The 24,198-nt window shown below is 38.6% G+C and overlaps 1 protein-coding gene across 1 annotated transcript in view; it reads left to right on the top strand.

Moving 5' to 3' along the window:
- VAV3 (vav guanine nucleotide exchange factor 3) overlaps positions 1–24,198 on the top strand; it is a 393,400-nt gene that overhangs the window by 194,453 nt on the left and 174,749 nt on the right. Inside the window, exons 10-15 of the mRNA XM_059927079.1 lie at positions 2,528–2,623; positions 6,720–6,788; positions 8,434–8,520; positions 11,833–11,918; positions 13,441–13,573; positions 13,970–14,079. Coding sequence (XP_059783062.1) covers positions 2,528–2,623; positions 6,720–6,788; positions 8,434–8,520; positions 11,833–11,918; positions 13,441–13,573; positions 13,970–14,079 — 581 coding nt within the window. The remainder of the gene's footprint in view (positions 1–2,527; positions 2,624–6,719; positions 6,789–8,433; positions 8,521–11,832; positions 11,919–13,440; positions 13,574–13,969; positions 14,080–24,198) is intronic.

Below are 24,198 nucleotides of genomic sequence, written 5' to 3'. Positions count from 1 at the left end.
ATAGCATGGATCCTTCTTTCTTACCTCTCATGATCCCTTGATGATGTGGATCTTATGGCTGGAGATGGTTTGAGTCACCACTAAGTGCCATCCTTACAGCCTTGTTAGCCTAAAGGGTCCCTACTCCTCTTTGGAGAGCAGAGCCTCATAAGTCTAGAACTGTAAGCCACCTTGACTCAAATTAAAACACGATGGGAAGATAAAAGTTAACAACTTACACAATGACTTCCTAATAGAGCTACCATTAAGGCAGTTTTTTAAAAAATAAAGATATATAATTCCGGTTCAAGAGAGGAGTCAGAAAGTGGTCAATGAAATCTGCATTATATTCTTAGCATTATTTGCATGTTACTCTCCCTTCTTTCAGACTCACTGTCAAAATCCTGCCCAGTGAGCATACTCTAGAACTCAAGAGATATAGTTTCTGTAGTCACTGTAAGTCTTAGGGAAAGAGAGAACCTCAGACTGAGTTTGAAAGGCTCAGGGTGAGGTGATGCTGGTTGTGTTAACCGTGGGTCTGATTTGGAAGTATTTAACCAGATACTTACTATAAGCCCTCAACAAATAGTCTTTGCTGGAACTGTGTTCTCCAGGTCCCAGCATGATGGAGGGAAAGCTGCCTTATACTTTGTTTCTCTCTGCCTCCTTCATGTCTTCTGTTTTGTGATTATTTTTATTCTTGATGATTTTTGTCTTTTTTTCACCCCTACTGTAGAACCAAGATAACATGGGGTGAAGGGTAATAGAGTCTCTTTACCTTGTTCTCTAAGCTGGCTCATCCCTATTACATTTTCTATTCTTTTCACTTAGAATTGGAGTTGAGGCTAAGCACTGGACTGGATGTTTGGAAGAATCATTTCTACCCTTTATTTGCTTTCAATACTAATAAGCACTTTACACTTCAGTCTCGGCCCCCTAATTGTAGCTAATGCCAGTGCTGTTAGTGTCTTTACTTCCTGAGCTTATAACTTAGAACTTGAAATAATTTTTTCCCCAACAGTTTTACACTGACTTCCATAACATAACAAAGTAAATTTTAAATGTATAACATTTCTGTTCTTAACACTATGTTAAGATGGCATAACATAAGAAGTGTAAGATATAACCTCAATTTCCAAGGAACTTAAAATGCAGCTGGGAAGATGAGACCCATTCATTACAATAATATTAACAGTTTGACCTCCTATTTGAGACCCATGATCCAGAACTCGCTACAATCTGTGGAAGCAAGAAATCATTTGAAATAGTTATCTGTCCAGTGAACCCCAGCAATTGACAAGATGTGAGCTAACATGTCAGGATGTGTCACCAGTTCTTGTTTGAAAGCTGTAGTCAAGCACTCATTAACTCAATATGGTCATTGGAGCTAATGGTGTTTGTTTCTATAGCTCCTGATAATATAATATATCCTTCCATGTGCTGGAAAAGCTAAGTGTGGGCAAAAGGGAAACTAAAGAGTATTTTCTTGAATACAACCCCTTCTGTGAACGGGAAAATTCCTTGGTCTTGGTTATGTTTGTCTGAGGAGTTTGGACTTAGGTTGCTCAGAAATAAAAGATATCTTTATGACACCTTATTGTTTTTTTTGGATGATACCATGAATATTTGAGAAACAGTAAGATCAGAAAAGCAATTTGTTCAAGGTCACACAGACAAGAATTGCCAAACTTGATTTAAATTCAGGCTTTGACACTGCAAATTCAAAGTACTTTCCTCAAAGTCGTAGTTAATGTCAATAGAGTGAACCCGTCAATGCTATTTTTTGATAAACTTGTAAGAAAGGAGATTGTGAGATTAAAAAAATAAAATCTGAGGCTTTGAAAACTTTGAATCCTGTAGTGGGTTTATACTTTAGCAAATTTTGGGAGTCTATCATTCCATTTCATTCATTACAACAAATGTTTAGTCAGCAAATACTAGATTCTTAAGAGGTATAAAAGACATACTATATTGGGGAAGATATTATACATATACAACAATAATTAAGAGACCCACAAGGCACAGAGAGACAGCACAATTTTGATTGGGACTATTACTAACATCCTAGAAGTATAGTTCTTCAAGAGGATGATGAATTTTGCTGGGAACTAGTCCAAGCACATGGCAGTTGGAGAGAACCGAATGAACCAAGGCATGATGGTAGGGAGGGAACATAGTGGGTTTGATGAATGGGGCTTGTTCTTGATGCCTGGTCCACAGGCCTGCTTGGGGAGACTGGTGAAAGGTTAAGTGGTAAGTGGGGGGAAGATGCTGGAGGACCCCTAGAGAAAATAATTTTCACGTGTAAAATAGTTCTACATATTTATTCTTATTTAGAGTTGAAATGCTACAAGTTTTGTTTGTTTCTTTTGGTTTTTAACTGACGATACTTCCTATTTTTAAGAAAGAAGGATTGTTAAGAAGGAAAATAGCAAAATATTTATTGTATAATAGCAGTTTTGCTTATGGCGTTTGCATCTTTTAATGTTTGTATTATGACTCCTTTTGCTAAAACTAAAAAAATTCAATTTAAATAAAATTTCTTTAGGAATGTTCTAAAAGAGCAAATAATGGGAAATTTACTCTTCGAGATTTGCTTGTGGTTCCTATGCAGCGTGTTTTAAAGTATCACCTTCTCCTTCAGGTATGTAATTTAAAACTGTTTATTTGTTCATTCATTAATTCAACACAATATTAATGAAGCATTAACTATGCTGCAGAAACTTTATGTTTGGAGCCCTGTCCCCTTACAGTTTTCAATTATGAGGATAGCTAAGTGGGAAGTAACAGAACAGCTGGAAATTTTTTCTTCCTTTTAAGCAAAGATAATTCTGTATCTTTCACAAAGTCACATTTTGTGTTCTTCAAACAGAACTGGCTCCAAAAAAATTTAAAAATTTAAAAACAAGGCAAAACAAATACAAATATCCCTTCAACCAAGTCTTCTGTCGTTAGCAGTAATCATTTATTAGAATCTCAGTGTTGCAATACACTTGAATTTTGACAGGTTAATTGTGTTAGAATTTGTGCCTTATAACCATAAACGAAAGAGAATTGTGTCACACTCCGTGTTGCTTTCTGCTATACTAAATTATAATAAGACTACATTTATTTTGAAGTGATTCTTATTATAACCCCAAAGCTTATGGTTTCCACGGTTAGTCTTCTAATGAGGGTGGAGAGTCTTATAAATTTAATTTGATAGCTGTACCGGGAGACTCATTAGTTCTGCTCCAAAGAAATGTCTTACTGTATTAGTCTATCAGCTTTGCTGATGCTTGTGAAATGTCATTTTAAAAAGATCTACTACCTGTATGTGAAATATAATTCTGAGTTTGCTGTGCTTTATACATCTTGTATATTAAATTTCTTGAACTGTAACTGCAAAATTATTAGTCATTTCTATTTTCTACTGAGAAATCAGAAAAATTCAAACCCTGATTATTCCTTACAAATGTGTTAAAACATTTATGAGACCTAAACTCAAAGCAACTTAATCAAATTGCATTTTATGAAAAAATAATAAGGAAGACTTAGGCAGTCAGTTTCTGAGACGTCATGAAACTAAAAACATGTCCAAAAGAAGATAATAATTTATCTTGTAACTTTAGTATAGTCAAATATTGATTGAAGAATTTAAAAGGTGCAGTTTTCAAGAAATATCTATTTTCTTCATTACTCAGCCATAAAAAGAAATGAAATTGAGTTATTTGTAGTGAGGTGGATGGACCTAGAGTCTGTCATACAGAGTGAAGTAAGAAAGAGAAAAACAAATACCGTATGCTAACACATATATATGGAATCTAAAAAAAAAAAAAAGGTTCTGATGAACCTAGGGGCAGGACAGGAATAAAGACGCAGACGTAGAGAATGGACTTGACGACATGGCAAGGGGGAAGGGTAAGCTGGGACGAAGTGAGAGAGTGGCTTGGACATATATACACTACCAAATGTGAAATAGATAGCTAGTAGGAAGCAGCTGCATCGCACAGGGAGATCAGCTCGGTGCTTTGTGACCGCCTAGAGGGGTGGGATAGGGAGGGTGGGAGGGAGACGCAAGAGAGAGGGGATATGGGGATATATGTATACATATAGCTGATTCACTTTGTTATACAGCAGAAACTAACACAACATTGTAAAGCAATTATACTCCAATAAAGATGTTAAAAAAAAAAAGATTTTAAGCAGACTTATAAAAGTATAAAATATGACCAGACCTTTTGGAAAGTCAGTGAACTTTTTCCGCTCATTTCTCTTGGGTTGTTTGATATTTTAAATTTCAAAAGTATATTTAGTTCCATGATGATTTTTTAAAATAGGAAAAGTTTTATCTGGGATACCACACTTAGATAAAAATTCTAGAAATGTTTTTCCATTTCAAAATAGTGTAGAGTAGAATTAATTTGTCTACTGTTTAGAAATGTGTTAAATAAATGTGGTATGAATTTGAATATTTTCTACTTACTACTGTATTTTAGTGGGTACATCATTTTTGAAATGCCTTATGATTTGAAATCACGGATTTATAAAATTAAAATATTTTATAGTGGGGGGTTTGAAACTTTGAGAATACTTTACTGTTGTTATTTAATAGAGGAAAAGTAAAAATAGAAACAAAAGAGTATCACTCTGACAAGTTTATTATACTTAACAGATTTGATATCTGTAGGTTCTGTTTACACCTAGAAACACTACTGGTATTAAATTCAGCAAAGTTTTTTTTTTTAAATTTATTTATTTTAGGCTGCATTGGGTCTTCCTTGTTGCACGCAGGCTTTCTCTAGTTGCGGCTAGCGGGGGCTACTCTTCATTGCAGTGTGCAGACTTCTCATTGCAGTGGCCTCTCTTGTTGCAGAGCATGGGCTCCAGGCGCTCGGGCTTCAGTAGTTGTGGCACTCAGGCTTCAGTAGTTGTGGCTCACAGGCTCTAGAGTGCAGGCTCAGTAGTTGTGGCGCACGGGTTTAGTTGCTCCTTGGCATGTGGGATCTTCCCGACCAGGGCTCAAACCTGTGTCCCCTGCATTGGCAGGTGGATTCTTAACCACTGTGCCACCAGGGAAGCCCCTCAGCAAAGATTTTTGAATGGATCCCATGAGCTGCATACAGTGTGAGTCTCTCAACAATGTAAAACAGCCCCCCTCACACTGATAAAGTTCACTGTTTTATTGGGGAAAATGAAATGTAATCTGCCAAGTACAATACGATGTGATAAGTATGCAGAAGGTACAGAGGTGGTACAAATAAAGACTTAGTTAATTATGGCTTGAGAAGAGGCCTCTGTCATAGAAAGCTTCACAGAGGAGTGTTTCTTGAGTTGGGCTTTGAAGGAAGAATGACGGTTTGACAGGTGGGTCAGAGAGCAAGGGCCTTCTAGGAGAGAAAACATCATGCCTAATGGGATCAGATATTAGAACGTATTTTGAGAATTGCAATTAACTTAGTAGAAGTAGGGCATAGGTTGTTTGAGAGGAAGTGGAGAGAGAAGTCGGGAGAGGTTTGCAGAATTCAGATCATGAAGCATCTACGAGGTATGTGTGACAACCTGAAGCTTTTGTGAGCCTCCCAGAAGTCTAAGTGACAGGATCTGATTTACATTCAGAGATGTAACTCTGATGTCAATCGAGGGACTAGATTGTAGCAAGGAAAGACTGCAAGTCAGAAGATGAATCAGAAGCCTATTACAACCACCCATTTGAAAGAGAGCAGGGACTTGAACCGACGTAGTGCCAGTGGAGGAGGCTTCAAGGGGAAGGGTCAAAGTTAACACAGACAGAACATAGTGAGAGAGAGGGAGGAGTCAGGGGCACCTTTGAGGTTTTGGCTTAAGTGATGGAGGTGCCGTCATTCAGTAAAACATAAACAGGAACGAGTAGGGGTGCGGGTGAAGGTGCATGAAGTTTGGACATGCTGGATTTCAGGGGCTTGCGAGAAACCCAGGTAGACCGATTTAATAGGACATATGAGTCTGGGACTCAGGCGTGAATTCTGGGTTGAGCACATTCATTTGAGGGTGACTGTCACATTAGGTGACAGGCGATGTTATGGCAATGGTTGTGATAGAATTCACAGAGTATGTAACGTAAGGATAACAGAAGACTAAGGTGAAAATCTAGGGAATAATAACTCATTTTAAGGTGCAAAGAAAGAAGAAAGTATGAAAGACAAATGAATAGGCAACATTTAAGATGAACTAACAAATAAAAATAACAGCAACAAACAGAAGAGCCTGACGTCCCTGAGGCCAAAGGAGAGATGGAGTTGTCAGAATCAAAAGCCATAGAGAAGCCAAGTTTGATAACAAGTATCAGTTCAGGGACTTCCCTGGTGGTCCAGTGGGTAAGACTCCACGCTTCCAATTCAGGGGGCACGGGTTCAATCCCTGGTTGGGGAACTAAGATTCCACATGCCATGTGGCGCAGCCAAAAAAGAAAAAAGTATCAGTTCAGTTGTCAAGGAGGGGAATCTTTCTTAACTTCTGGCAAGAGTTTCAGTGTGATGGTGGGGGATAGAATTCATGTTCAACTTTGAAAGGAAAACCTTTCTGACCATTGTCTCATGTCCTTTTGATATCTATTTTGGTCTTCTTACAGTTTGAAATTTTTGATGAAAACAGAGCCTAGTTAAATCAGATTTATCACATTATGGTGAGAATAATGATAAAAATGGTTTATTTGTAAAATGTTTTCTTGTGTGTTGGTTTTAATTTGTTGAAAGTAGTACTAAAATATATCTTCCAAATAGGAGCTGGTCAAACATACCACTGATCCTGTGGAGAAGGCTAATTTGAAACTGGCTCTTGATGCAATGAAGGTTAGACTAATGCATCATTAACTTGTTTGTATTTCTAATTCTTGCCTAAAAACAATAGAATATAAACTGTTAATACATATGTATGATATGCTAATAGCTATTATTATACGTATTTGCATAGGTTGTTTTTAGAGGGGAGAGCTGGATATTTTTAACTGAAATCAATATCCTTGCATGGATTTAGCTGTTGGACAACAATGTAAAACCAAGAGGTATATTAAAATAACTTTCATTGTTTATGAAAGTATGACAATTTCCATAACTACCAGGAATGATTTAATAGAATGGTTTTGTTTCACATTCTTTTTATGGTTACCAGTAGAAACCTATTGGCTTGTGCAAGCAGCAGTTTAGCTGATGACTTCAGAACACTGGTGTGACTTATTTTCCTCAAGTGAGGATGTCAGCCAGGTTTACCTTTTTGGATGCTGTGCACCAGTACAAGTGATCAGTCTGGGTTTCTGTTTCAGGTAAATCTGAAAATCAAGAGCTAGAAGTAGATGAAGGCAGGCTTTTTGAACATATTGGGGAATCTATAAAACCCCGATTTCCACGCTATGCTGGACTTTGAAAGAAATAATATTTGTCCCTAGCTTAAAACATACACAAATATTTGTTGTCAAAACAAAATGCCAATGTGACTCTGCCCAGAGCAGTGCATAATTACTTCTCTGTGTCCTTGGGCCAGTTTCGGTGTTAACTCTGTGTTTAGCTGACTTTTAGTACCCTGTCAGGAAACAGCCCATCATTATTTATTATTATAAAAAAAAGATCATATCAAGTTTCCAATTTTTTAAAGAAATCGTTTATAGATATATCCTATGAAAAGTCGGGCTTTCATTTAGAACAAAGTTAGGAACTGCTTTTGTCTGAGTTCTGTTCCTGCTGTTGCAGATAAATATAAGAGGGCAGGGAAAAAAGAAAAAGAACCCAGAAAACAGGAAAAATCTGGAGCACATATAATAAAAATAGCTAGTTACAGTATGGAAAGATTAGCTAATGTTTCCTCAAATTTGAGAAAAGACATTTTAAAATAGGTGAAGGCACATGGAGAAACAGGGCCAGCATTGTTTGTGCTCTGTAGTTCACTTTCATGCTCCCTGGTTTCTCTCCTCTCCTTCACTTCCCTTTATTAACTCTTTGAAATTGACCTGGCTTACCTGCCTGAACCCTCTCAGGAACTAAGATGCTGGCTGGATGCAGACAATCTAGCCCTGCTAGATTCATTGTCTAACTTTTAGTTACTTTTTTCTCCCGGCTAATCCTTCATGATTGGCCTTAATTCTAACCCAAGTTCAAGTGTGATTCTCACAAGGTCAGTGTTTGGAATTTACAGGCTCCCGACCTGGTTTCCTTTTTGTTGTTCTGCATGGCAGCATGCTTTGTTTGTTGCTGTGTTTGATCCTTACTCTTCTCAGGGGTGTGGTAAATGACAAGCCTTCAGTCTTCCCAGCTGTACTCCAGACAGTTTTAAATTACTTTTGAGATGCAGCTTCGGTTAGCATTCATTTTATTGTCATTGAAAAGTTATAGTGGTAACTTTCTACCATTAATGAAATTAATGATGTGTTTTCTTTCAAACAGTGCTCATCTCTTGTCTAATCTTATCGCGCCTTCTTTTTCTCCCCTTCTCTTTATTCTTTAGGACTTGGCACAGTATGTGAATGAAGTGAAAAGAGATAATGAGACCCTTCGTGAAATTAAACAGTTTCAGCTATCTATAGAAAATTTGGTATGTAATTATCATTCCATCCCGCTTCCCTAACCCACAAATGGGGGGACGTTCTAGCAGTTGTTTTTGAAGAAAAGATAGTTTACCTTCAAGTTTCTGTTGTTCTAGGTTTTTTCCGACTTCTGTTTGGCAGCGTCCACGGGGATGAACGTTCAGTGGCACCTGTGATACATCATTGTCCGGGGACTTTGTGCCATTGCTTGTCCCTGTCACTTTTTTTTTTTTAATACTTAGAGAATGTTCTTTTTATAGCTACTTTATTTTATTTATTTATTTATTTTTGGCTGTGTTGGGTCTTCGGTTCGTGCGAGGGCTTTCTCTAGTTACAGCAAGTGGGGGCCACTCTTCATCGCGGTGCGGGGACCGCTCTTCATCGCGGCGCGCGGGCCTCTCACTATCGCGGCCCCTCCCGTTGCGGGGCACAGGCTCCAGACGCGCAGGCTCAGTAGTTGTGGCTCACGGGCCCAGCCGCTCCGCGCCATGTGGGATCTTCCCAGACCAGGGCCCGAACCCGTGTCCCCTGCATTAGCAGGCAGATTCTCAACCACTGCGCCACCAGGGAAGCCTGTCCCTGTCACTTTAATCGCACTGTGATGCCTCTCCCCGCAGCTGTCCCAATTCTAAACATTGGAGTCCATTTTTTTTTTTCTTTTCCTTCCCTCATCCCCAAAACGTAACCATGGTGGAGTCCCGTTAATTTATTCATTTTATGTATATTTACTGGGTGACTGCTGTGTGCCAGACGTTTTGCTTGGGGCCGGGGCTGTAACTATGAACAGCATGGTCTCATGGTTGAGGAGACAGTAAAAAAAGAGCGTCTAAAAATGCTCTCTCTATTGAGATGAATGCTGTGAACGGGTTGCTGCAACAGAGGATAGTGAGGGGAGCCCTAGTTTAGATAAGGTGCTCAGAAAAAGTCCTCCTGAGACATTTGTCACCTGAGCCTGAAGGATGAGAAGAGGCCAGTGGCACAAAGGTCTGCAGAGAGAAGATTCCCGGCAGAAGCCATGACAAGTGAGATGCCCTGAAATGGGCAAGAGCCAGGGCTGTTCAGGGAGTGGCAAGGCAAGAGAGGCTGGAAATTGAGAGTGAAAGGAAGAAGGGTGGGCTCTGAAGTGAGGGAGTGGGGGCAGGAGAACTACACACCACAGCCTTGGAGGGCAAGGCGCTGAGTTGGGATTTTGTAGTGATTGCAGTAGGAAGCTAGTGAACGGTTCTTACCGGAGGGTTTCACAGTCTGATTTAAGTGTCCCGAAAACCCTTTCATCAGGCAGACCCGTCAGCAAATCATTGAGGTCGTTTCAAGAGAGATGATGGAGGCCTGGATAAAGCTGTGGGGAGAGAAAACAGATAAATGAACGGATTTAAGATGCTTTTCTTGGTAGAGCAATTTTATTGCTTCTTTCTCTGAAACATCTTTGGTCTGTCTTTCTTTCCACACATACAGCTCCTTCCCCTTTTCAGGACCTCATCTGCCACCTTTCCAATCACAGTAGCCTCTGGTTACCTCTTCACATAGTTGCATTTATAGTTCTGCCTTTGATTATAATATTGTCAAAGTCTAGAATATCTTTTTTCATTATTTCCTATCAAATTTCTTCAAGGTCCAATTTAAAAAAAAATTCTTTCCCTAATCTGAAAGAATCCCTAATTCTTTCTCTTTGTAATTCCATAGCACATTGCCTGGACAGCTGTTTTTTTTATTGTGGTAAAATATATATAAAACATTAAATTTGCCATTTTTAAGTGTACAGTTTTGTGACGTTAGATACATTCATATTGTCGTGCAGCCGTCACCACCATCCATCTCCAGAACTCTTTTCATCTTGCAAGACTGAAGCTCTCCGCCTATTAAACGCTAGCTCTTCATTCCCCCTTCCTCCCAGCCCCTGGCAACCCCGTTCTACTTTCTGTCTTTATGAATTATTGGATATCAATACTTATCACATTTTTGTTTGCAAATATTTTCTACCATTCTGTGGGTTGCCTTTTCACTCTGTTAGTAGTGTTATTTGTGCAAAATTTTAAATTTTGATGAAGTCCACCTTATCGATCTTTTCCTTTGTTGCTTGCGCTTTTGGTGTCCTATCTAAAAAATCATTACTAAATCCAATGTCATAAACCTTTTCCCCTATGTTTTCTTCTAAAAGTTTTGTATTTTTAACTCTTTGATCCATTTTGAGTTAATTTTTGGAAACAGTATAAGGTAAGGGTCCAACTTCATTCTTCTGCCTGTGCATATCCAGTTTCCCCAGCACCATTTGTTGAAAAGCCTCTCCTATCCCCCACTGAACTGGTCTTGGCACTCTTGTCAAAAATCATTTGACCATATATGTGAAGGCTTATTTCTGGATGTTCTGTTGTATTACATTGGTTTAGAAGTCTGTGTTTATGCCAGTTCTACACTGTTTGGATTACCATAGTTTTGTAATAAGTTTTGAAATCAGGAAGTGTGAGACCCCAGCTTTGTTCTTTTTTATGATCGTTTTACCTATTAAGGGTCCCTTGCAATTCCATATGGGTTTTAGGATGGAGTTTTCTGTTTCTGCAAAAAATACAGATAGGAAACATTTATTTTTCTACTTTCTTGTAGTACAGTTAATTAATTACATATCTTTTTTTATTAGAATGTAATCTCATAGATGGTAGTGATATTTTCAGTCAATTCTTTTTCCTTTAGCACCTTGTAGAGTAGGTGTTCATAAATACTTAAAACTTTTTATGTTCTGCCTCTGGGGAAATGGCTCATTATTTTTAATCATCAAGTCAGAAATTTTCATTCTTAAGATCTTAGCTCAGGGAAGCCATCCTTGACTCCCTAGACCAAATTAGTTCCCCCAGATACGCATGCTTCCTCTGCTCTTCCATCATGGCAATCACATGTTTGTAATTATATTCTTCTGTGAATATTTGTTCCCCCACTGAGCAGTATGTCTCATGAGGGCAGGGTCTATGTCATTTCATCCTGTGCCCAGTGGCTAGCACACCGTGGATGCTCAGTAAATATTAGTTGTTGTAACTTCCTTGTGATTTGCAATTTTCCAATTAATTCTCTCTTTTGGTAGCTAACTTCTCCATTAGAGTTGTAAGTAAAATCAATTAATGTCTTCAGTACGCCTCCTGGGATGACCAAGGACAGGCTGTTTTTGAAAGTGTATCATACAGACCTGAGCTTTTTAGAATAAGTGTGTTAAAAGGTAAAATGATAAAAGTTGTTATAAGATAGTTGTGCCTAGCAAATATCCTCACTAATGTTAATTTCTGTTTTTATGTGATTATGAAAAACTGAGACATGCACATTTTCTATTTTAGAACCAACCAGTTTTGCTTTTTGGACGACCTCAGGGAGATGGTGAAATTCGAATAACCACTCTAGACAAGCATACAAAACAGGAAAGGTGAGAAGGATCAGTACTTATTTTCAGAATAAGTTATTAGGATCAGGAGATTGTGAAAATCTTAAAAACAGTTCCTCCAGGACAGAGGAGTGAAATAAAGGAATAAAAACAAGGGGTCAGATCAATCTGTGGTTTTTTAATTTCTCATATAGATATGTTAGATATTCCCCTCTTTGTTCTGGTATCTGTTGGTTTGCCTAAGTTTGAGTTCTTAAGAAGGAATAGAAAAATATAGAATGTCAGCTAGAGTAAAAAAAGTACACATTAAAATGAGAGTAGCAATAAAGCAATAATAGACAGCTACTATAAAAACACAATTGTTTAATTTAATTTTATTTTTTGGTATGCATTTTTAAAGAACTAAAAACAATACAACATGTCCTAAGCAGGAAGTCCAAGTGAGGGCCATTTAGTGAGATTTTCTCGAGGGAAATTTGTAGGTGCAGTCCTTAAAGATTAGTTGAGCTAATTATGTGGTAGTTAAACTGATTTATTTAGTTGAAATGGCCATTTTCTGGAAACTTTGGAAACTAGAAAGTCAACCAGTAGGGGGCAGCATCAGCTCTTGCTTCCACCTTGATACCCAGGCTCTAAAGGTAGCTCCCAGGAGACACACATCCTTTTAGCCTCTCCTGGAAAATAGGCTTTGAAAGTGATGCAAGTAATAGAGCTATGTGAATGTCTCATTATTATTGTTTAAAAAAAAGTATGCGTGTTAATCACTGACTGAGAGTTTTCGAAAAGATACAAATATTGGTATTGGATGATAGGATTATAAGGTCTGTTTTCTCCCCCAATTACATTGCTTTTAGTAAGATAGAAGAGAAATATCAACATGTAAATTTAACCATAATTTCTCTAGCTTACACTTGGGTCCTGTACCACTCAATTTGTGTTTTAGGTTGTCCATTAAGTCACGAGGAGCAACATACAGGGTAAAAGCGCAGGTTCCACAAGTAGACCCAAGAGTGAATCCTGCTGTGCACCCACAGGCAGTGCAACCCTGAGAAAATTACCTAACTTCTCTGAGCCTCAGCTTCCTCCCCAGTAAAATGAAGACGATAATAATACGTACCTCAGGAGATGGTCCTGGGGATTTAAATTGAGTCATCTTTGTGGAAGGGGTGAACGCTTCTCAAGACAGTCTGGCTGACTCCTAGTGACATCAGCAGAAGTTAACTGCTATTGTTGTCATTAATATTATTCCATAAATGTTTAGCTTTTAAACTGGAAGAAAGAAAGTACTAGCTCACGAACAACACTTTATGGCTTAATTGTTCGTGACAGTAACTCTGCAGTGTGCATATTGTTCTCATTATAATTTTGCCTATTTTTTAACTGTGGAAACTGAGGCACAGCAGGGTGATTCGTTTAGCAAAGGGCAGTGCCAGGACACACAGTTCATTCTTTCAATGTGCACACTGCCTTTGTCTTTAACTCACAGGATAAATTAAATTTTACCTGGGAAGAATTAACACACATGCTTCCAAACCTTTTAAATAAATCTCTCTCTCTCTCTCAGGCATATCTTCTTATTTGATTTGGCAGTGATTGTATGTAAAAGGAAAGGTGATAACTATGAAATGAAGGAAATAATAGATCTTCAGCAGTACAAAATAGCCAACAATCCTACAACTGATAAAGAAAATAAAAAGGTAAATTCCTGGAAATGAATAACTGTAATTTACTCATAACTTTGACTATTCAAGGGAAGTATGCTAATACATTAATGTGAGAGGCCGCTTATCCATCCAGGTGTTTTTGTTTCTAGAGATTAATTAGAAGCAAGCCTCTGTGAGAAATAATTGGACAGTGCCACAGGTGATAATGATCATCTCTAATGCCCTAATGATCAAGGCAGCAAAATGCACTTGGCATAGCAATTGTTCTAGATATGAAGTTGACTACAGTAATCTTGATTGTTCACAGTTTGTCTGATGATAATGTTACGGGTGGTTTGTGGATGATTATGGTGGTGTGTTAGTGAATTTGGAAACATGATGTTATTAATGAATGATACGTATTAACCTGTGGAATATTAATTTTAACAGTGGTCTTATGGCTTCTACCTCATCCATATCCAAGGACAAAATGGGTTAGAATTTTATTGCAAAACAAAAGATTTAAAGAAAAAGTGGCTGGAACAGTTTGAAATGGCTTTGTGAGTATTTCTACTTTTAAAAGTGCTTTTTTCTACTGCATAAGTTTCTTATGAACAATGAACTACCAATAAATATACCCTAATGTTTGTAGCTTGTGTACAGAGGCTGTGAAAACACTTGCTCTGAGTGTGAGTGCTGTGCTACGAGGCTATCAGCTTGATAACTTCGGTCTCCTGGGAGAGATGTTCTGGTGAATTTCTTCAAGAAAAAGAAAGAGGGAGCTCTAACCTTCTGTTTGACTTTCTTCTCATGGGCATATTTTAATTCTTTAGCTTTTAGCAGCCCCCGAAAATATTAATTATTCTAATGATAAACTTTTAATGTAATTGCCATGTTTTATATATAGCTTTAAATTAAGTAGAAATACTTCCAAACACATACACACACGTACATACACACATGCAAATATCTTATTTTTTAATAGAAAGATTGATTTGTTCCTCCTGTTTGTTTTTAACTCATTTATTGTTTGAATTCTGGGTAAATTGCTTGACGTATTCAATGAATGCTTTCAGGGCTTGCCTTCTCTCAGTGTTTTGTCCTTTTATTAAAGTGGAAACTCAACAAAGAGGTGGGAAATAAATCAGACATGTTTAAAGAGGAATGCATACAGAGATGTGATTACACAAGGACGGGTCATTATAGGAGTTTCTTTTCAGTTTTGAGGTTCACGGATTAAACAGTGTATAATGACCCTTGTTATGGAAACATATCGGTCACCCTGAAATTGAAACTGTTAGCAAAAGGTGAAATTAAGAAAAAACACTTCTGTGACTTGCTTCATTTGTATTCTAGCATTATTTACCTTTTGCAGACAAATTCTATCAGATTTTTTGTTTGCGTTCTCCTTTGCTTTGTTTTTGGAAATGCTCATGTTAATATAAAATGGAAATAGGATTAGAATAGTTTATTGTAGTTCTGAGGGGAGAAAAATAGGGATTTTCCTTAGATTATTTTCTCTAACATTTTGAGACATAAGATTGTGCAGCTAAAATAGTTCTAAGCTTATAGACAATTCTGGGTTCAGCAATAACCCCTGCCATGGGCTGGCTGCATAGTCTTAGCCAATTTGTTTAACCTCCCAGAGCCTCAGTTTCCTCCTCTAAAATAGGGATAATGATATATTGAATTCCAGATGTATGTGTCAAGCAGAATGGTGGCCAGATAGTACAACAGCAATGATATGGTATTGAATTGTAAGAGGTATCTGTTGTTATCACTATTATTAATATTGTTTTGTATTTAGGATCCTAATATACCTATAGGGACTTATAAATTCAGAGGACATCTTCCAGTATACCATTGTAGTTTTTAAAATTTATTGTTATTGATTATAATAATTAAAAGACCTTAGTAGTTGTATGCATCAATAAAATGGCTATTCTACAGGGACCTTTTTGGTTTGGGTCACAAGTGATGAAGTTGGTGACCTCCGCCCAGTCTCTGATGAATTTTGGGCTACATCACAAACCTAGTGTGCTGTTTTAGTGAGGTTTCAAGTGATAGGCAATATTTGGACTTGAGCAGTTGGGATTGGAGTGACAGGATGCTGGGGTTGCTGATAATATGCAAAGGCAGAGCTGATCTCACACCTTTGCTCTTGTGGGAAGGATGCTAGGCTGGTATTTTCTTATGGGTTCTGTTCATATGATCCTTACATGAGTGAAGGAATTTCTGCAGAGGAGGGAAGTTAAATTTGTTGTCCAGAGTAGGCAGGCTCCTTGGACTGTATTGATAGGCGCATCACTTAATATTTTGTTCACTTGCCATAAATCAAAGCTAAACTCTGGATGCAAGAGACTCAACAAAATGGATGCTTATCTCTCTTTTTCATGGAAGAGAATCTGGGGTAGGTAGACAAGGGGTGGGTTGGGCTCTCCGGGGTATTGCCAGGAACCCAGGCACAGATCTTCCTGCTCTGCCATTGTCAGCATGGCTTCTGTCCTCAAGGTTGGTCACATGTTGTCCAAGATAGCTGCTGGAGCTCTAGCTATATAATCTACATTCTAGGCAGCAGAAGGTGATCCTCATTTTTAAGGATTCTTTGCAGAAGTGCTACAAACTTCTGTTACATAATACTGACCAGAATTTAGTCATGTGGCCACATCTGACAAGGGAGCCGAGAAATGCCATCTTCATTCTGGGCAGGATTATGCTTGGCTACGAATCAAGGTTCTCCTATTACGGAAGAAAGGAGAAATGGGTAGCTGTACGCAACTATCAGTCGCTGCCTTACAGGTATATACGTAAGGGAATAATATGGGTAGCTTTAAATTGTTCCATCACAGAAAAGATGGCTGTACCACACACAGGGAAACTGGGTGGGGTTCTTCATCTTTAAGCCTTATCCAAGCACCTCAACAATGTAATTAAACATCCATTAAACTCTGTATTTTAGAGTTCCACTGACTTGCCCATGAAGATGGTGAGAAGGTGGAAGTACCTTTTTTTGAGAATTGCTCAAAGTCAAAGTTGAGGGCTTCTTTAAGCAGGAATTATGCCATGTATGGCATGTAAATTAAAATTAGGCAAAATAAAAATAGGATTTTATTCGAGCATCAGAATATCCCATTATTTTATTTCCTCCTTTCTCTTTTGAAGCTTGTTATGCAGGAAAGTCCTGCTTCCAGCTTTGTAAGACAGGTCTTGCTTGTCTTGTGCTCAGGAAAGTAGAATAATCTAAGTAAGTCCTGAAGCTTAAGACTTTGCCTATGGCTCAAATGTTGCTATTTTATCCATTATCTAAAGTTCTAGTACTCTTAGTCTATAAGCCATGGAGAAAAAGAAAACTGAGAAATCCTGCAGCATTCATGACAATACATGATCAACAGTAGGCCTTGTGTCTCGCCACAGACCAGCTTCTTCCAGTCTCTTTGGCATTAACAGGGGCCCTGTAAGTCCCCCTAGAGCATTCTGGAGTGTTGCTTTAAGGACCTTTGAAAAGGAAAGGGAGGCATTGGTGGGAGGGGGGGCAGGAAATCAAGGGAGGTGATATTTTAAGACTGATGAAATGCTTGCCAGTTCTATTTACAGAAGATGGCAATTCTGCTGTTTATAGGATGGTTGGATCATTTTTATTTTAAAAAATTTGCAGATCACCTTTAAGGAGTTTAAAATACTGCTCTTAATTTAGACTATTATAATGGACCATAGAAAAGCATGAATACCAATAAACAGTAAGTATCCGGTGAACTCAAGTCTCCCCAGAGGTGACCTAAATCTCAGCCTCTGTCCTTCCCAAGCACACCCCAATCCCCACTCTGTAGCCCTATTCTCTGACCTTCTTTGGCCATAGCCACTTCCAACATTATGTGCCACATAAACTTGGCAAACCTCCGGAAGAAAGGCTTCACAGAGAGAAAAGCAGCAGTGACCCACTTGGATAGGGGAGGAAGAAGGATGTCTTCTTTTCTTTTTTCCCTGTGAGAAGAAGTGGTAGCAGGACTGATTGCTCTTGAGGTTGTTTGAACAGTTTTTGAGCCAAATAATGTTCAAGAGCTCTAGTTCTGGGGATCCCACTCTAAAAAATATATTTAGAACTTTAAAAGCCTGATTGATACACATTATTTATTCTTATTTATTTTCAAAAGGGCTTTTTGTCACTGTTTCCCACAATTCCATTTAGTTATCTGTGAAATAGGATGGCAAATGTTATTTTATTAGCTTAGGCTAGTTTTCATAATGATGTTGGAAAGTGTGGACGTGAACATTGCCCATAGCAATGTTCAAAATATTGTTAGGAAGCTATGGATGTGTTTCCCCCAAATCCCTTAAATCAAGTGTTTTTAATGTTTTCTCCTGTTAGATTTAAATTGATAAACATGTCATACCCATTTTATAGCTCAGGAAACTAGCAATGGCAGGAGTATTTCAGCACATTTGTACAAGTTCAGTGCTATGTCATTTACAATAGAGTTCAGGATCTTAGTTCACAGCATTTTTTTAACCGGGAAGGTGCTAAAATAAGCACCTGGACTCAAATCCTGTTATCTAAAACTGGAATCAGGTTTCTTCTTTTTTTTTTTTCTTTTTTTTCACGGTGAGTAGGACCTGGAGGATCAGTGTCCTTAACTTTTCTAGAAACAAGTCAGAGTTGGGTAAAATAAAGAAATTGAGTAATAGAATAATAAGACTTTTAAAAGGAAAAGTTAGAGAAAGCAAAAGTAGAACAGGGGCAAAAAAGCATTGCGTATGGTAGCAAGTGGCAAGTTCTGAACCAGCCTCTGTAGTATTTATTGAAGGGAACTGAAAGGCCCTTTTGCCTGGAATTTCTTCTGACTGACTTGACCCAATTCTTGAAATTCTAACAATTTATATTTACTCCCTTGAATAAAGAAAGCCCCCTTGGAGATGCATATACCATTATTACCACACTAAGATTTCTTCACTGTGTGCCACATGCCAGGCACGGTGCCACATGGCTTACCTAAGGAAAAATAGCATAGAGACCATTAACGTCTGCTAAAATACGAGCCCAGGATATATATCTGTTAGATGCTAAGACTTGTGGGAGTGGGGAGAAGAGAAGGAAAAGGGGGTATGGAGATTCTAGAGCTGGGGAGGGGCTCTGGTACCAGGCTGCCTTGTCATCTGGAAGGGCAACCCCTGAGCTTCGTTTCCAAGGATGAACCCCTGAAAAGGAGCCCTCTCCAAGTGGGGTGAGGCAGGGGCGGGAATGCAGCCATGAAACTCCACAAATCACGTTTAATCTGAGCCACAGTGTATCTTTCTAATTTATTCCCCATTTACTTCCAGAAGGAATTTGAGGTCACTCACCATAAAAAGCACACATGCCACAGAATTAAAAAGAAAAATTAAAATAATCAGGGGTCAAACAGAACAATGTTTCAAAGCATTCTCCGCAGACTCAGGCTTCACTAGATAAGAACGTTTTCTTGAAATTCGCCTCCTAGAGTTTGAATATGAAAGCAATGACTATGTTTTTCACATTTTAAATATAAAATTATATTTTATCCAATATAACTTGTTTTAATCTAAAGGTATTGCTCAGAGATTCTGAATACCAGAGGGGTAATTATCAGAGGAAATTGCATTTATTCTCCCAGTATTTACTAAGCACTTGCTTTGTTGCCAGACACTATTGGAAGCCCTGGCCATATAGCACTGAAGGAGCTATTGCAATTGAATTTAATTACTGTAGCTTCTAAATATAATAGCATTCAGTTAATATATAGTGGATTGTATTTCAAGACTGAACTCTTGATGTTTCTATCCAAATAGTCTCTTCCTCCCAATCCCATCTATTCAAGTGTAATTAGATGGAGGGCCAAGATTTGCCTTTTCCCTCCACATGTAATCAGTTTCTCACCAATCTCTGCAGATTAAATCTGACCACTTGCTTGTAATCTTCACCCTCACCTCCCTGGTTTAAGCCTTCCACATCTCTGATTAGCTTCTGCATTCCCTGCCCCCTCCTTACCAGTCATTCTTCAAGAAGCATCCAGGGTGATATGCTGTGTCCTGCCCTACTTAAGACCCTTTGTTGGCTATTTATTGCACTCCGTATAATATCAAAATTCTTACCAGGACCTCAGAAGGCCCTGCATGGTTTTATCCCACCCATCTCTTCAGCCACATCACACACCTGTTTGCTGTAGTTAGATTGAGTGCATTTCAGTTTTTGGAGAATATGCACAGGCCTCAGGCATTCAACCGTGAGGTTTCCTTACCAGGATGGTCTTTCCTCTTGCTCCTTGGGTAGCTGGTTCTTTATCCTACTGATCTTGACTTTAAATATCACTTTGTGAGAGAGATCTCTCCTGACCACTATGCTAAATGAGTAACCTCACTTTCCTAGTATTCTCTCACAATTGTAATTATATGGCCAGACAAAAATTATCCAAGTTTAGTGTTTATAGCCTTCCCGAGACCCGACAATCCCCTCCTTGTTAAAGATAATCTATTACTTGCCTACTCTATTTTACCTGTCTTTTCTCCTCCAAAAGAGTAAGGATTCTTTATTGCTTATTAGGAGAGAAGCTAAATTGAACTATTGAATACATGGATAATGTTGGGAGAAGGGAAAAAGAAAGCTTCATGGGTCTGGGAATGCAAAGAAAGTTTTGGGTTTTGGTATGAGTGTGGCTCTGGAATAGCTATGGGGTCTGAGGGGTTTGGAAAGGGGAAAAGGGACTTCTGAAATGCATTTCTGTAGACTCTGAATTATATTCCTTTTGATGTCCTTTGAAATGCTAAGTAAAGAATGAAATTGCCATTTGGTTATTTGGTTGCCCTATGTGTACCTTTAATGTCCCAAGGCCGAGCTGCCTGGGCCCTTGGATTGAGGGCATTACCATTAGATCTAGCTGTCTATTTCATGGCTATTCTCCCAGTGGACTAAAAACACCAAGAGGGCAGGGATCTTGTCAATGCTATTCACATGCATGATCAATCCTAGCACAGTGCCTGGCACATAGTAGATAATCATATTTTTATTGTAAATCTGAAATTTTACTCTAAGTTTTCTGACAATAAGGTCAATTAAAAAGAAAGATGAATTAGGAAATTCTTACTGTCTCACAAAATAATACAACAGTCCTTGAGGGAAAGAAACTTTCACTAGTATGATAAGAAGGCTTTGTAATGTGGATCCTTAAGTAAGAGATACTGATAAACATGTTCTCCGCGAGCAGCATTAGATTTTTTTGAAGTTCTAGAAGTTGATGTCATATATTAGTTTTTTTTTCTTAAATTAGCCCTCAAAAATGAGTTTGCAATTCTTTAAAGGCATTTTTGTAGACACCTAACTGATGCTTCCAGGTTATGTTTCTTTTTGTCCTTCTAGGTATGTTTCTTTTTGGCCGTTTGACTCGATGCTTAGATGAACTTAGAGAACCAAGCAGGATGGCTAATTTTCACATCACCTAGATTCTTTCAAGTAATATTGATCTAATCTATACTTCTGCTAAAAACTGCACAACAATATGCAAATCGTGGACCTCCTTGCCTCTAGGAGATGTAGGGGATATAGAACTTAGACTGGTTCTAAGGTCTGAGGTGCTCAAAGCCACCTACTTCCTCATATTTCTCTCTGTCCGCACTCCTGATTCCTGACTTGTTCAATTTTTTTCCGCCTGTCAGACTCAGAAGAGTGGCTCTGCTTCTTCTCTGTTTTGCCCCTGAAGTCCAATCACTGTCTACATGTTGTGATACTGATGGGCGTCACGACGGAGACTCATTTTACGTGCCTGCTCCCTCTCCCATTTCCCTGGTCTCCTTAACACCCTCAGTGGCACCTGGTGTGTGACCCTCCCCACCGTATGTTGCTCCGTGCAGTGGACCAGGACCTGACCTCACTGTTTCTCCTGTAGGGCCAGGAGAGAGGGTGCCTCCCCTAGCCATCCTGGGATTTGGAGGGATAAAGCTGTATTGTGTTACACATCAATTCAGGGTTAAAAAATCTGGTGAGTGTCTCAAGAGAAGTGGTCCTTGTTGTTGTTTGATGAGAGACCCATGTTTATGATATCAAAGGTTTGGCAGCAGATTTGACATTCTATTGTGCAAATTTAAAAGACTGACTTTATGAGACTTCCCTGGTGGTCCTGTGGCTAAGACTCCATGCTCCCAATGGAGGGGGCCCAGGTTCAATCCCTGGTCAGGGAACTAGATCCCACATGCATGCCGCAACTAAGGGTTCACATGCTGCAACTAAAGATCCTGTACACGGCAACAAAGACCTGTGTGCCACAGCTAAGACCCGGCACAGCTAAATAAATAAATAAGTAAGTAAGTACATAAATAAATAAATAGACTGACTTTATTTATATTTTTGCCTAGATGGAGATTCCCCCAATATCTACATGAAGCTAAATCAGAGAATTCTATAGCAAGCCCAAACTACTGCTGCTCTGGCTACTACTGCCACTACTACTAGGATAATGGTACTACTGCTTCTCTCTCCTCTTCCTTTCCCTTCCTCTCCCTCCTCTTGTTTGTTTTCTTCGTTAGGAGATCTGTTGGGATCTTCTCAAATATATAAATAAGTACCTGTTGAGACTGTGAATTTCATCTCTTAGAACAGGGTCCAGAAAGTAAACATTTTCAGCTTTGTGGACCATATGGTCTCTGTCACAACTACTCAAGTCTATCATAGTAATAATACAGCCATAGATAATACCTAAATGAGTGAGTGTGGTATATGCCAGTAAGATAGGTTGTGGGCTGTAGTTAGCGACCCCTGTCTTACAGCAGAGAGATGATGATTCAGGCCTAGGGAATGTAGTGAGTATGTGTTGCCAGAAAAGGATCTCAGCTATACTGGTGCCATTCTGTGGCTTTTTGTAGAAGTATGATTTTCTCACTAGCACTAATTCCTGTTTAGGTCATCATGATGATTTAGCCTCAAAATGTTCTCTACTCCACCAAAACCAGAACAAAAATACATGGATGAATTATATGTATTTGGCATTATTTTGTACTGACCAATTGAATATCCAAAATGCCATCCAGGTATCTGGTTTCATTAAGTTTTATTATGTGGTTTATTGGAAAGCACTATGAGACCCCAAGAATCCAGGCCGGTAGCAACAACATGGTAAACTTGTCTCTACTCAATAGTCCACCACATCAGCAAGGATAGTTTTCTAGTCAGTGATGGCTCTTTGTGCTCTCGAAGCATTTTCTTCTTACCAGTAATGACACTTGCGCCTGTTATTTATTCTGAAATTCCCTCTTTGGAGAGCACACTGAAGAAGATTAGAAGCGGTGAAAGAAGGCTATGGTGGTGTCAAGAGCTGGTCCAAGGGTGAGCCTTCCTGGATGAGCTGTGTGGGAGGGGTGACATTTGACTACGATGACATCTGCTTTGGCATTTTCTCAGTGTCCAAAGCCCATCAGTGTCTACTTGGAAACTGGCAACCTTACAGGCACAATTACCAAAGTAGCAATCCATAAAGCATCTCTGAATTTGTCTGCCCACATGCTTTTTTGTCTTTTTGGAGAAATTATTCACTCTAAAAACAACCTTTTTATTCATTCTCCGTAAAAGGATTTCACTACCAGTTTTTAATATGAAGAATTTGTTTATGGATATGAAATCTATGCCGACACCATCCATCGCCCCCAGGCTGCGCTGAGCCTCATGCTACTGACCTATTCACGTTAATCTCCCAAGTTGAAGCCAGCACAACTCTCCCTGAATCTAGTGTATTGTCTATAACCTTTCAAAATTGGCAGTTAAATCAGTATAGGGAACTAAACCACAGTTTCCTGGCAGCAATAAAAGGAAGTAGGACACGGGACAGTGCTCAGAAAAATCAACAGCTGTCATAAAATGGAGTTTTTCAGTAGCCTGTTTGATCCAGAAACATGCAAAAGCATTTCATGCATGACAAAGCATTAGTAAATATTAAATACTATTCTTGTTCTGTTATTGCCTAGTGGAGATCAACCTCTCTCCTTTTTTTAAGCTTGTATTTAATACTCATTTGACATTTTTCTGGCATTCCTGAGCATGCTTATAAGGAAGGAGAAGCCATAGGCAGAAGGAAGAATGAAGGATAGATACCAAAATTTCCATCAACAAACAAGCATTACTCTGGTTAAAACTAAATGCAGATAAAATTCAGCTGAATTAGTGTTGGTGTCCCTGAGATTTTATAACAGAGCCTTTGATCCATTGTGTGTGTGTGTGTGTGTGTGTGTGTGTGTGTGTGTGTTTTCTTCTTCGTATATGAGAACAGTAACAGTGCAAGCAGGAGAGTTTAACTGGGCAGTGGTGGTCACTGCTGTCTCCAGCTTGTCTGGGTTATATAGAAGTTAACACAAAGAATAGTTTGTTTCGGAACCGTTTGTTGTAGTGAGTCAACTATGTACATGGTTTCCTCTAAGAAAATGACATAATCAGTGAATTCTATAATAGTAAGCAAGCTTTAATTTATAAGTCTAAACCTAATATTACAGTTAATGTCACATGTACTACTTTTAACATATTTCTTGATAAGAAATTGTTAGGTCACAGGCATTATTACTTTGGGCTACACAATACAAAATAAGCTGCAGTTGAAGGTTGGCCATCCTTACAATGGGAACAATGAGAGAAACTTCAGTTTTCTTCTTCATGGGATAGTAAGCAGTAGCAGTCTGGTTGGAGAGATAAG

Source organism: Balaenoptera ricei, chromosome 1 (genome assembly GCF_028023285.1).
Source record: "Balaenoptera ricei isolate mBalRic1 chromosome 1, mBalRic1.hap2, whole genome shotgun sequence".
In the NCBI taxonomy this organism is placed as follows: Eukaryota; Metazoa; Chordata; class Mammalia; order Artiodactyla; family Balaenopteridae; genus Balaenoptera; species Balaenoptera ricei.
The sequence above is the reverse complement of the archived record's forward strand: the minus strand, read 5'-3'. Positions and strand labels throughout refer to the sequence as shown.